Here is a 14,079-nt window from a genome sequence, read left to right on the forward strand (position 1 = left end):
CTATCGGTCACACATGCTACACAAAGAGATGCGAGACATTTTCTAAGGCACTTAGAGTTACAAAAGTGTTTGTTACAGAGGTACCTTTTTTGTAAATGCAACAACAAACAAAAAAAACTTCACAACACTTGGAACTTTTGACTTGCAATCAATATTTCAACACAACCTATTACATTTTGTCAAGGTTCACTGTATAGAGTGTTATTTCAAATAAGTGTTTAACATGGCTCAAGAATATGATGGCAAACAGCAAACAGAACAAAACTGATTAACTTATAGACAATCAAGTTACAGAATTTAGTTAGAGGCAAATAAAATGAAGAAAGCGTTTCATGATCACAGAAATAGCTCATATACTGTAGTATTGGCTAATAACTACGGTGTAAGGCAGAGGTGACCAATCCAAGATGAACAGGAAAAAAGACACAAACATAGCCACACAGGCTATATCAAGTGCTAGTAAACACAACAATATCTGTAAGCACTGGCCAGCAGTTGCCAAATTTGTCAGGAGGATCAGGAGTCAGTCCGACACTTTGGCCTTCAAAATAAAAGCTCTTGGGTAATCTCTGAATCACACAGTTTCTCGTTTTGTTTTTTTTTTCTTGCACTTACAATTATTGTCTGAATTCATCCTTGCCAGTTTTGGATTTTGCATCCGTCTTATGCATGATTACTGTATTGTTTCCCAGTGTGTTTAGAGATTACATGCACTACTTAGTGTTTTGACAGGTGGCAATGAACATTTTATTACACTTGCTACAAAACTATCAACCTCTGTAGCACCAGTGATAAAAAAAAAAACAAAGTAAACATAAAGCCCTGAAGACCAGGGGTAGGGAACCTGTGGCTCAGGATCCAGACATGACTCTTGTGATGACTGCATGTGGCTCTCAAGACATTTCTTAACATGATAAAAATGCATTTATTAAAATTTTTTGCTGACATTTTAAAAGTAAAACATTACAGAAATCATAGTGTTAAAAATAATATTAAAAATATAAAAATTTCTTATGGATTTGAATCCATCCATCCATTTTCTACTCCAATGCAGGTGGCCAGAGCAAATGCCAGCTGTCCTTCCGATATTTTCCTGGTCAGACACCAAAACTTGATTATTCCTGGCTTACGCGGTAGCCCACCTGTGTCATTGAGAGGTCAAGAAATAAACTTCCTTCCTTTCATGAAGTAGTCAGCTAGCTAAATCTGTCGAGCCAACCCTTTTGACAAACAAGATGGCAAAAAGAAAGAAAGATTTGGAGTACGGTGCAAAACCATACAGCACCAGAAGTCGCATTAACGGTAAGTAGTATTTTATTTATTATTGGATAGCTTCAGTACAATACTGTTAATAAAAAGAATAAATTCTGAGACTTATTCTATCCTAAATTTGTCGGTCTTGCTTAAAAATGTGCGCTTTTAGTTGTATTCAATGTTAAAAAAAAATTACATAAAATATTACTTAATCTGTTAATGCTGTGATTTTGTAATTAATTTAACTGACTGACATATTTTGCCCTTTAAAAGACGAGCTGTACTCTCTGTGTCAAATAGCATTTCGCTCTCTCCAAAAAGGTTCCCGACCCCTGTTGTAGACATGGCTCACAGCAGCAACACTGACTTAAAACTTGGATTTAAAATGTCCTAAAACACCTGTTCTGTCCTTGAAGACAACCAACCTTATCATACCTACTTCACAAAATCCGACTGTGCCAATCTCAATTCCCCATAGATTGTGGCATAGTATAGCAGAGTGCGCTTTCTGACAATGATACACTGAGTACTGCTGCCGCCATCTATTCTTAGAGCAGCAGAAACTGGAATGTAGCTGTGGTTGATTTGGACCATGCAAAGAGAGTGAATTTAACACCACTTTTGAGACACTAAATTCCAGCAATTACAATACAGAATACATTTTAGCTACGTTTTAGGCATTACCACGTGTTTGGCATTATACTGCATATGCATTTCCATAAGGCATTGACTGTACTGTACTGTCATCTCCCTTCTCAATATCTCAGCTCAAATTGATTTAATAGCCACAGTACTGCCAAACAATTTGATCTCTTGAGGTGGTCTTTTACTGTTGTAATGCTTCCAACTAGAAGAAATTGTAAGTGAATGTATGACTGAGACACAGCTGCATCAGCCATAAGCCAGCAAACAGACCAAACACGGAGAAGATAAAAGGAGACTGTGATTAGAAATCAGCTAGCCTTTATTCCACCCTACACCATTTCTTTTAACACTCAAACCAAAATGGGCAGCAAGAAAAAAAAAACACCACAGTTGGAGCAAAAAAAAAAAAAAAAAAAAAAAAGACAGATCAGTCCGAACACTGTAATTGGTCGATTTCCGGGTTGCTTTGTAAGAGGGGTGCAGAGGGGCTAAATTACAGAGTAGTACCCTAAGGACATCATTACACACACACAGACATATGCTACTACTGCTCGCTAGCCACTTATCTGGGCCAAAATGGCAAGGTGGGTGTGTTTGTGTTTTATCATGTGTGTAAGTGTGTGTCCCTCTATGTAAACTAGTCCCACACCAGATTACAGAGCTCTATGGGTGGGGGGCGGGTGGGGGGTTTAGGCTATGGTCAAAACCACTATTTTGCCAAATTTGAAGTGGCTGTTGAAAACATTTAAGCAAACAAAAAAAGCCTTATAGTAGGTCACCATTAGGACAATTAGGTAGCTCACTCCAGCAGGACTGGCATCAATACGGATCTATAGCACAAGTACTGCAGCCTGGAGCAGAGTGTAGGCCCAGTTTAACTGGGGCAAAGTTTGTATCAAATACCAGAACAGTTTGAATATACACTGGCGTGGAAAAAGTATTTGCCACCTTCCTGATTTTGTATTTATTTTTATTTTTTTTGCATGCTTGTCACACTTAAATTTTGTTTCGGGTCATCAAACAAATTTAAATATTAGTCAATGACAAAATAACTGAACACAAAATGCAGTTTTTAATGAAACCTTTTATTATTAAGAGAGAAAAAAATTCAAACCTACATGACCCTGTGTGAAAAAGTGATTTCCCTCTAAACCTAATACCTGGTTGAGCGACCCTTAGCAGCAAAAACTGCAATCAAGTGTTTGCGATAACTTGCAAGGAGTCTCTTAGAGCGCTATTTTTTCATCTTTGCAGAATTGTTGTAATTCAGCCACATTGGAGGTTTTTCGAGCATGAACCGCCTTTTTAAGGTCATGTCACAGAATCTCAATAGGATTCAGGTCAGGACTTTGACTAGGCCACTCCAAAGTCTTCATTTTGTTTTTCTTCAGCCATTCAGAGGTGGACTTGCTGGTGTTTTGGATCATTGTCCTGCCGTAGAACCCAAGTTCGTTTCAGCTTGAGGCCACAAACAGATGGCCGGACATTCTCCTTCAGGATTTCTTTGGTAGACAGCAAAATTCAAGGTTTCATTTATCGCAGCAAGCACTCCAGCAGCAGCAAAACAGGCTAAGACCATCACACTATCACCACCATATTTTACTGTTGGTATGATGTTCTTTTCTGAAATGCTGTGTTACTTTTATGCCAGATGTAACGGGACACACACTTTCCAAAAAGTTTAACTTTTGTCTCCACAGAGTATTTTCCCAAAAGTCTTGGGGATCATCAAGATGTTGTCTGGCAAAATTGAGACAAGTCTTGATGTTGTTTTTGTTCAGCAGTGGTTTTCACTTTGGAACTCTGGCATGCAGGTCGTTTTTGACCATACCATGTAGGTCGTTTTTGCCCAGTGTCTTTCTTATGGTAGGATCATGAACAGTGACCTTAACTGAGGCAAGCGAGGCCTGCAGTTCTTTGGATGTTGTGGCGTCTTTTGTGACCTCTCGGGTGAGTTGTCGCTGCGCTCCTAAGGTAATTTTGGTTGGCCGGTCACTCCTGGGAAGGTTCACCACGGTTCCATGTTTTCACCATTTGTGTCTCCCTGTGGTTCGTTGGAGTCCCAAAGCTTTAGAAATGGCTTCATAACCTTTTCCAGACTGATAGATCTCACTTAAGTTATGTTTTAACAGGGGGGGCAATCACTTTTTCACACAGGGCCATGTAGGTTTAGATTTTTTCGCCGTTAATAATAAAAAGTTTAATTTAAAAATTAGTGTTCAGTTGTGTTGTCATTGATTAAACAAAACAAACCCACGAAAAGCAGCAGGCCCAGACAACATCTCAGGACGTGCACTTCGGGTTTGCTTATCAGAGCTAGCTGATGTGCTTGCTGACATATTTAACCTGTCGCTTGCACAAGCATCTGTACCGACCTGCTTTAAGTCCACCACCATAGTGCCCGTACCCAAGAAGAGCAACGTGACCTGCTTGAATGACTATCGCCCTATAGCACTCGCTCCTATTGTTATGAAGTGCTTTGAAAGAATAGTCATGACCCACATCAAAAAGAGCATCCCGGCGGCAACTCGCCTAAAGCAGAACCATTTAACAGTGAACAAGGTTATAAAAAGGCACATCAAGATGAACTAGAAGTCAACCACTGATGCTGCCAGGGTGCCTTGCTGAGACACTGCTTTATTTAGGGAGCGACTACTTCCTGAAACAGGTGGTTTAAGATGACCTGGAATTAGGGGTGCTCCAATTAGGATTTTATGATGCCGATTCCGACCATCCATGAGTGAGATCGGCCAATCACTGCTGATACTGATCACATGGATTAACTGTAATTTTGTCAAATTATTTATTATGAGTGCTATCGGCCAGGAGCGCTGTATAGGCGGGTGAAGTTGGGACCATTCCAAGGGCCCCTGACTGCCAGGGCCCCCTAAAAATAAGTAACTATAAAAAAATATTGTCTGGTGGAGTTGTAGCAGTGCTACTACATGTGTGAAATATTTTCTTTCCAGGTCGCACGTAGCGGGACTCCAAGTGAGAAAGCAGTCAGAAGAATCTGTAGTCTTTGAAAGGACAGTCATCTAGTCTGATTAATGTAATTATTATTCGGGTTATTTGCTTAGCCTTTTGACTGTCATGCTCACATGGACAAGTGTTGCCCAATGTGTAGGCTGCCATGTGACTGTTGCTGCAAATTAGGTATCGGGTTCTGATACCAGCGTAATTCCCGTACCAGACATTGCGATACCACCTCTGGAAAAATTAGATCCGGCTGGTATCCCTGCGAGCTATCTGCAAGCAAGCTGCAAAATGTAATGGAGTGAGCTATAGCTAGCGCGGCTAAAGTCCAGAGAGCAACTAATCCTCACTTCCATAACAGCAAAAAAATAAATAAATACATTTCTTACAAGTATCATTATCACCAAACGAGGACGACAAATCGTGAAGCTAAGACAGAAATCACCTTTTCACCTTTTTAACACTGCCCCAGTACACAGACCCACAGAAACACCTTATTGTCAAATAGGCAGTCATTAGCAACAAGGCCACAAATGTTCCCCTGAGCGTAATATGACAGGGTCACATATTTAACCCCTAAATGATGGCCGCACCCGTACAACATATCACCATTAATCAGCCATAACACTGAGAAAACAGAGGCATGCGACACGAGAAAGTATTGTTATGTCCGTGAGCCTTTATACGGCTGTCACTCCGAGTCTGCCCAGGAGCACGTGGACACTCACACGGCAAGAGATCTGCCGTGCACTGACTGTTAGTCAAAGAATATTCCAGACTGCAGGCCATCCATAGTTACAGTATTTGCAGAACAATAAGCTTTTATCTCATCTGTCATAAGATGTTTGTCTACTGACACGTGGCCACTTAAAGCAAACCATGAGAGGTGGCGAGGATAAGCAGCCATGGTTAGGAGCAGACTGGCACAACTTGTGGAAATGCACAGCTTTAAGAAGACAAATTAGTTTTCAAAAACGCACATCTGCCCCTCTCCGGTGTCAAAAATATCTCTATCCACAGGGTGACAGTTTAAAACTATTTATATCCACAGGAATACACATGCGCAGGCTGTCATGAGCATGCCAAAGTAAGGGGGTGCTGCAGCCACGGACTTTTAAGGCAATTTTAACCAATCAGAGGCGCCGATGACATCATTCCCGTCGACGTGCCATAACAAACATGGCGATGTACGGGAGAAGCGACGCGTGGACTACTAGCAAAGTAGCGTTACTTTTCAGTACGTCATTTCACATTTGTCAGCAAACTGTATTGAATATAAAACTGAAAATTGAGGAAACATGTTCTATATTCGAATGTAGCAGAAGTTGATTATCACTACAATACTGTGAAGTGTCGTTCATTTTATCGATCAACAAAGAACTCCATCGGCTGTGACGCAATCATTGCTGAAATAATTGTGTGTCTGGCAAACTGTCCTTGTTTAATTGCATCCAAGACAATAGTAATGCAAAACAAGGCAGGCACATGTAACAGGGAAGCTTTCAATGTGCGGGCACGCCAATTTTCCAAAATAATTACTTACAATACAATACTTACAATAATAAATCCAAAATACATACTTACTTTCACGTACATACTTGTGAAAGTTGTCTCACCAGCTAGAGGTCCAATCGGGTCTTGTCCCAAATAGATAGATCGATACTTTATTAATCGCCAAGAGAAATCCAATTCAAGTTTTTTGGCGGGAGTGTCGTAGCCGTAGCGAGAGAAAGAGCAGCAGCACCCTCCGAAGCCCACAATGGCGCCTTTGTTCGTCAACGTAAAGCGAAAGTATGCGTATGTTTACTCGTATACACACAAAAAGTCATTTCAGCATGCTTGACAGCATCAATGTTATGTGTGCCATTGCACACATGATAAAAATTATACTTATCTAATGTGGAAATAACGGCACGTAATTGTTACGTCATCTGTCCGCAACAAGCCAAAAAATTCCGTCTTCACCATTCACACGAACACACTGAAGCCGGAGTTTGCAAAATATCTTCACCCTGGCCAGAGTTTTCCAAAAGCTCAGTTTTTAAGGACAAAAACCTTAGTTTGCGTGTGGATGAGGGGCCAAAACGCATGGAAAAATATGCGTTTTTAATATATCCATATTCGTGTGGACAGGGCCTTAGATTAACTTGAAGTGGACAGGATGGGCAAAAAGCTGTCAAGCTGTTAGGAATTATTGTGCTAGCTGAAGCTTGTTAGTTCACAGACACATGACCACTTTCTTCGCAAATCTTTAGGGAAATTCGTGCAAAAAGAGTTATTTTATTTTTGCAAGTTATACATGGTGAGTGGTACGCCATAGATAGAAGTATGAACATCGCTTGGCCAAGTATTAGTTGGATGGCAATGAAGACGTCATCTATCATGCAAATATGTTGTGTAAGCCCAAAGCTCACCTCAGTTGGGACTGCAGTTTTCCAGCCTTGGCGATGAAGTCCTCCCAAACAGGGTAGCTGCTCTGTAAACGAGAAGGTCATAATTTCATAATCAAGGCACATTTCACCATTCCCACGGTTACATAACATTTGAGTCAAGATTCGGTGCAGGTGAGGGCTATAATGGGCTCCCTGCTTGAACATTTTTCTTCAATCAACATCCAAATTATGTTTTTTGTAACCGTTACAAATATTTACCAATTCTGAACAATGGCATTTACCATCATGTCCTGAAAGCTGTAAAATGGGTCAGTGTCTTCTTGAGGAAAAGTCCCCACACAGCAAAAGTATTAATACTATGCCATAATGAGCCTGGATCCTAATGGGACTCTAAATTTATCCAATTCAGGTCTTCAGCTGAAAATAGAGTAATCTAGACCATGGCAGGAACCAAGTGGTGGTGAGTGTAGCGTGTAGGCTAGTGAGTGGCATGGAACTGAGCAGTACAGTATAGAGCAGCACAAGACAAAGTGAGAGAGAGGGCTTGACCAAATGTTTGACGGTTGTGTGCTACTACTGTCAAGAGCCTGAGGAATGTCATGTTATGCTGTCAAACATGACACCCAACAAAGACTTTAGCTCTTTCCCTCTAGTGATCTTCTAGCTTTCTACTGTACATTACATCACTTTTGTCCCTGCTCTGATTCAAGTAGATGGTAATGCTTACACACACCTAAACATAGTCACTCCAACAGTGTATTATCTAACTTTCCTTCACTTCCCTCATGGTTTAATAAAAGCTTTTATATTTAGTTATTTATGTTTCGGCAACACTGTATTGGGGTAATAGATGGTATACTTCTTTCTAATAATATATATTATATTTTATACAGAGCAGTGATTCAATTGTACTGCCAGGCAATTGGCCTACCGGGCAGTTCGCAACAGGTTGTCTGAAAATTGCAGCAATATTGTGCCTTATAAGTTATTTAACATGTTTTTATTAAGGTAACAGAAGTGAGTAGAAGTATTGTAGTTTTCCTGGTGTGTAACATACTCTGTGGTTGGTCTATTACTTTATACATTTCCCTAACGGCTATAAACGGATTTCGTGCCATTCAGATGTTTACTTTCAAGGCATTTTGGTTGTTGTGTTGTTTGGTTGAATCAAGATTGGTGAAATTTGCCGGACGGTATTAATTTGAAAAACATTTTAGAATCGTTCTCTCTGTTTCTTAAAATACCCTAAAATGGCAAAGCTACTAGAAAAACATGTCACATTGAAAACCTTTGAAAATGTCATTTTTGATCCCACATTTATCTTACCATTCACTAAAATATAATAATTTCCCTAAATTTGCCCACGAGCATTCATTTTTCCCCATTCAAAAGTGATGGTTTTCTTCCTGCGTATTCTTCCTCAGTGTGTCTGCCAGGCACACAATGTATTTGTCTACCCAGCAAGAGGCACGCACTGTACACTAGTGCTGCACACCGTGCGTATTATTCCACTGGCAGGGCTCCAGGCTAACTTTTTTTTTTTTTTTTTTTTTACAAAGAGTGCAGTGGCCCCCAACTTAAAATTTTAGGAGCACAAGCAGAAAATTTAGTGATGCAAACTGAAATTCAGTTCACATTTCGTCTCATTTTCACCGTATTACTGATAAATACTTGAACAATAAAAGCCAACTGTCTCCCCTAACCACCCTGTTTCTGTCCCTAGCTTCTGGAAGGCCGCCTTGGTGGCATCATATACACCTTACATGCCACGATAGGACTGTTGTGCACAATTATTACTCCTTCAATATTTACTGTAGACAAGAAACCACCAGCCTGTAATCACACCTAACAGCTTAATCATTATCATTGTATGCTGAAACATATCAAACACGGTTTGATTTTAAATAGGGGTCCCCAACCACCTGGCCGTGGCCGGGTATTGGTCCATGGGCGAGGCCAAACCGGGCATTCAGAAGCAATGATAAAAAAACATCTGTCCTATAAAAACAGTGTGAATTCAGTGTCCACGTTAATGAGTGCAGGTGTATCCAACTTCCAGCACTGTTAAAGCTACTTTGACTAACTGAAGGGAGAGATGAGCTATCAGTTTTTTATGTGATGGGCAACATTTCAATTGTACTTCGTTTACAAAGCACATCGCCACTCAAAAAGTGTACTCATTCCTATCTCCCCTATCCTGTGTCCCCTATCTCCCGAGAGCATCACTGTCTTAAAGATGGATACACTACATGATAACGTTAAAAACACCTGAGACATCCATTTTCTATGCCGCTTATACTCACTAGGGTTGCGGGTATGCTGGAGCCTGTCCCAGCTGATTTTGGACGAGAGGCAGGTTACACCCTGGACTGGTCGCCAGCCAATCGCAGGACACATATAGACAAACAACCATTCACACTCACACCTATGGACAATTTAGTCCATAGGTTGCCAAAAACATGCATGTTTTTGGAATGTGGGAGGAAACCGGAGTACCCGGAGAGAACCCACGCATGAGGAGAACATGCAAACAAAGAGATGCCCAACGGAGATTTGAACGCAGATCTTCCCGATCTCCTGACTGTGTGGCCAAAATGCTAACCACAAGGCCACCATGCGGCCCGACACACAATTAGCATGACAAAATGTAATTATTATAATGATAACAAGAGAAATTTCTTGTTAACTGCAAAGTAAGTAAAGTAAGTAAAAGTAAGTGAGCACGTACCGCATGAACGTGATAGCCACTTCTAGCTTCCCCTTGGGACAAAATTGAGCTCCGAATGAACAGTATTGTATGTTTTAAAGACAAAACTTCATTGTGGTAAAAAAGAAAAAAAAAGTCAGATTTGGAGTCTGAAGACCATATGCTAGGTGGAAAACTAGCTGGCTAGCTAGCTGCCGCCAGTGAGGCTGAGTGACAGACAGGCAAAATGTGTAAACAAAGATGCCAGAAAATGGCAATGAGATTGAAAGGTGAGTGATCACACATCGATAGGCTTAGCCTGTGACAAGTTGTTGTCAATTGACTCCATATTTCACAGACTATTCTTAGTCTTACCACGGTAATAAGGGGCAAAGGTCATCCTTGTCAACTCAACGAATGTGTACTTTTATCTGGTCGCACATCCAGGAGTACAAAATGCCTCAAATTCTTGTTGCAAAATGAGACAATTTAGTCGCAGTCTGGTGCCCTGGTTGGTGTGCACTGTAACTAATTCTCAAACAAGTCTTTTCTTTACAGACAAAAATCACTTTTTAAATTAATGTATGGAAGTGTGTTCAGAACCATGAACCATCGTAACACAGAACACCGTAAACTGAGTACCACCTGTGTAATATTTTTTCAGTAGTTTTTGGGATGCTTATATTTGTATTCCGTTGGACTTGGACAGTGCGTTTCTGTGTTAAAACTGACACTATAAATATATAAACATAAAACTGCGTGAAAACCAATGTTGCAGCCAACCATTAAACCATCTCAGGGCCAAATAAGAAGAAGAAATTACAGTAATCTCTCATTTATCATGGTGAATTGGTTCCAGACCCGACTGTGATAAGTGAATTTACGTGAAGTAAGAGTCCTTAATTATAAATTAAATATTTTCGTAGTTAAGAGCATAGAAAACCTGTTTGCGACCTTCTAAATACCGTTTCTATCATGATTAGAGCCCTCCAGACATGAACTAACACCCCTATAGTCACCTTTACACTGGTATTACCAAATACAGTATAATAGACATAAGAGTAAATAAGCCATTTAAGACATTAATAAGACGTGTGCGTTGCTAAAAATGTGTTCCTTAGGACAGCTGAGTGGCGGGCAGACAAGGCGTGACGTCGGGGTTCAGAGTTGCATTTTAGCTTAGCGTAGGTTACTGCAGCAACAGTAGCCCACTGTTTTTATTAGAGATGATCAAGTCTGGTGTTTGTGTGTCTCACCAAACATTACAGTAACATTACTGACAACTTGTGACCAGTATAGAATACTACATATCATTCACAGCATCTTTGAATGAGTCTTCTGAATGCCTTAGATTTAAATTTTAGTTCATTGAGACATTTTTATGCTTGAAAACATGTCAAATTTGCTTCAATATGCATATTTTTGACTAGTAAAAGGCCATATTCAACCACAAAACAGCATGATTTATGAATTACATTTTTAAAAAATAGTGAAGCCGCGAAATTCGAATTTGAAAGACTGTACTGAAATGTGTACCATGAAAATTATTTTTGTGTTTTTCCAATTAAAAAAAAAAAACTATGGAGTAACGTAAACATACTTGCCTTTTAAGCGTTAACCCCCCCCTGCAAAAAATATATACAGGTACTTCATATTTGATATGTATAATTCAGAGCCAGGAAATGAAGGGTTTGAATATACATTGTAGCATCACTGTGTAGAGTTTGCATGTTCTCCCTGTCGCTGCATGGGTTTCCCCTGCCCAATTTTTCCCACAGTCCAAAAACATGCATGACCATTTAACTGTAGCCTCTTAATTGTCCATACTGTAGGTGTTAATGTGAGTGTGATTGCACGTGTCCTGTGATTGAGTGGTAAACAGTCCAGGGTACAGCCCACCTCCACCCAAAGTCAGCTGGGATAGGCTCCAGCTCATCCCTAACTCCGAGGGTAACCAATATAGACAATGGATGGAGTGCCAGGTAGTATAGAGACAATGTGGACCATAGCGTGAAACAGGTGCTGAATGATGTAACAATTTTCGTAACAAACTGACGTCTGGTCATTTGACCCCCACAACCCCTTAGACCCCACAGACATTGTTCTACCACCATTATGACATTCTTTCCATTCCTTCTGGCAAGAACAGCAGCTGAGACACCAGCTAAAATGTCTCAACCAGCCGTCTGTCCAAATCATGCAGAAATAACACGTCTTAGTTTCTCTACCGCCCTCATTAACCGTACACCTGCCTTTCCCCAAACTAACACAACAGAGAAAACTGTCTAACACTTCAAATGTAGACATTTTAAACAGAAAACAGATGAAAGATGTTGGAAGTCAGCGACTGTTTGAAGGTGTTCAGAGTTCAGAGACCAAATTTTATCTAAAGTTGGAAAGCTAAAGTTTCCCGTAAATCCCTAAATAAATTTAAGGAAGTTTGCTTAATTGAGTTTACTGGAAGCATCGTGTCAGCTGTAGGATATCAAGAAAAACACGTTTTTAACTTAATCTTACCTTCATGTCTCCGATAAGCATTTGGAAGAGTCCTCCAAGCGCGCTGCAGTCCTTTTCGATAACAGCCTCCATTTTCAGGACCACCTCCAAGTGGTCGATCCCGGCTTCAAAGCTCCAGCCAGAAAAAAAAACAAGAATGAAGAAAAAAAAACCTTCACTCACAATAAGACTGCGCAAAAAAAATGAACTAAAAGAACTAAATTTCTCACACAAAATGGTGAGAAAAGGCGTTAGGTGTCTACTCCGGTGTATACTTCACTTCAAGCCAAAAGAAGCTTTTGGAACGACAGTGAAATTTAAATCCCAGTGTCCCCTCCACACCACCTTCTTCATATCCATGTTAAGACATCTATATGCACTTGAAAAGTTTAAAGCCGAAAAGAAAAATAAGACAAAATGTTCGACAGGTAACGCTTTCCGATAGCCTGACAGGTGAGACGAGAATATATCACCGACCGTGAGTCTACTCTTCGTAACACCGACTGAGTGAGAAAACACACCAAGTTTACCTCAAAAAAGAAAACGTATTTCCGGTTAGTTTCAACACAACAAAATAAAATCCCGTCAAAATGGATAACGGGTCCAGTCCAGTCAGTTTTTCAAATTTAGATAGAAACTTTGCTGACAAATTATACATTTATGTTATTCTATTTCGACACAAATGATAAAAAGTGATTTGCATTGGTTAAATATTATCAACATTTAAAAAGTTTACCGTTCATGGTTTTATTTTGAAGGCAGTCTTCCAGTTCCTGTGGCAAAACAGGTGGCGTCTGTTACAGCCAAAACATAAAGAGTACCTAATTAGTGAGTAAATATGAAATAATAATCACAGTTCCATTCACTACATGTGACAATGAAAATCATATGGACACACTGTATATGGAAATAGCCCTATACACGGCTACTTCTACTGTATGCGACTACGTATAGACAGATAACAGATAAAGGGCGACATCTAGTGGTTGAAGTCTAAATAACAACAAATAATAGCATATTTTTAAGGCTCGTTATAAACGAGTTCAACGTGTTTCCAACTTTCTAGTGCTAAGAAGTCTTTAGCGGTCTAAATTATGAAAATCTTCAAGGACAGACATTTTTTCCAAATAATGCATTAACGTTTTGCATTCATGCAACTGGTCGCCAGCCAGTCGCAGGGCACATATAGACAATGATTCACGCTAACATTCATACCTATGGACAATACAGTCTCCAATTAAACTAACGTGCATGTTTTTGGAATGTGGGAGGAAACCGGAGTACCCGGAGAAAACCCACGCACGCACAGGAAGAACATGCAAACTCCACACAGATGGAGATTCGAACCACTTCTTTCCGATCTCTTGACTGGGTGGCCAACACGCTAACCACTCGCCCCCTTCTTGCGTTAATAGAAAAATATAGTCGTGTTTCACAACCAGCCACCAGAGGGCGAAACTGAGCCATGTTCAAAATTGGAAGCGAGTCAAAAATACGTTGACCGGATCAGTATATTGATTACATCATCAATAATTAACCAGAACTGATAAACTACATTAACTACACAACCCTCCTAACTCCCAAATCTTGGAAGGAAACATTTACTTTTATATTAGATGAAAACAAAAT

The 14,079-nt window shown here is 40.1% G+C and overlaps 1 protein-coding gene across 8 annotated transcripts in view; it reads right to left on the minus strand.

Annotated features, from left to right (window-relative positions):
• LOC129185062 (protein MTSS 1-like) overlaps window positions 1-12,959 on the minus strand; it is a 50,125-nt gene extending 37,166 nt beyond the window's left edge. For all 8 annotated transcript variants that reach the window (XM_054781736.1, XM_054781733.1, XM_054781732.1 and 5 more), the window contains exons 1-2: window positions 12,472-12,959; window positions 7,290-7,351 (exon numbers count right to left, since the gene is read on the minus strand). In XM_054781736.1, the coding sequence (XP_054637711.1) occupies window positions 7,290-7,351; window positions 12,472-12,543 (134 nt within the window). In that variant the 5' untranslated portion in view covers window positions 12,544-12,959. The remainder of the gene's footprint in view (window positions 1-7,289; window positions 7,352-12,471) is intronic.
• Between the last annotated feature and the right edge of the window lie 1,120 nt (window positions 12,960-14,079).

The sequence above is a fragment of the Dunckerocampus dactyliophorus genome, chromosome 7 (assembly GCF_027744805.1).
Source record: "Dunckerocampus dactyliophorus isolate RoL2022-P2 chromosome 7, RoL_Ddac_1.1, whole genome shotgun sequence".
In the NCBI taxonomy this organism is placed as follows: domain Eukaryota; kingdom Metazoa; phylum Chordata; class Actinopteri; order Syngnathiformes; family Syngnathidae; genus Dunckerocampus; species Dunckerocampus dactyliophorus.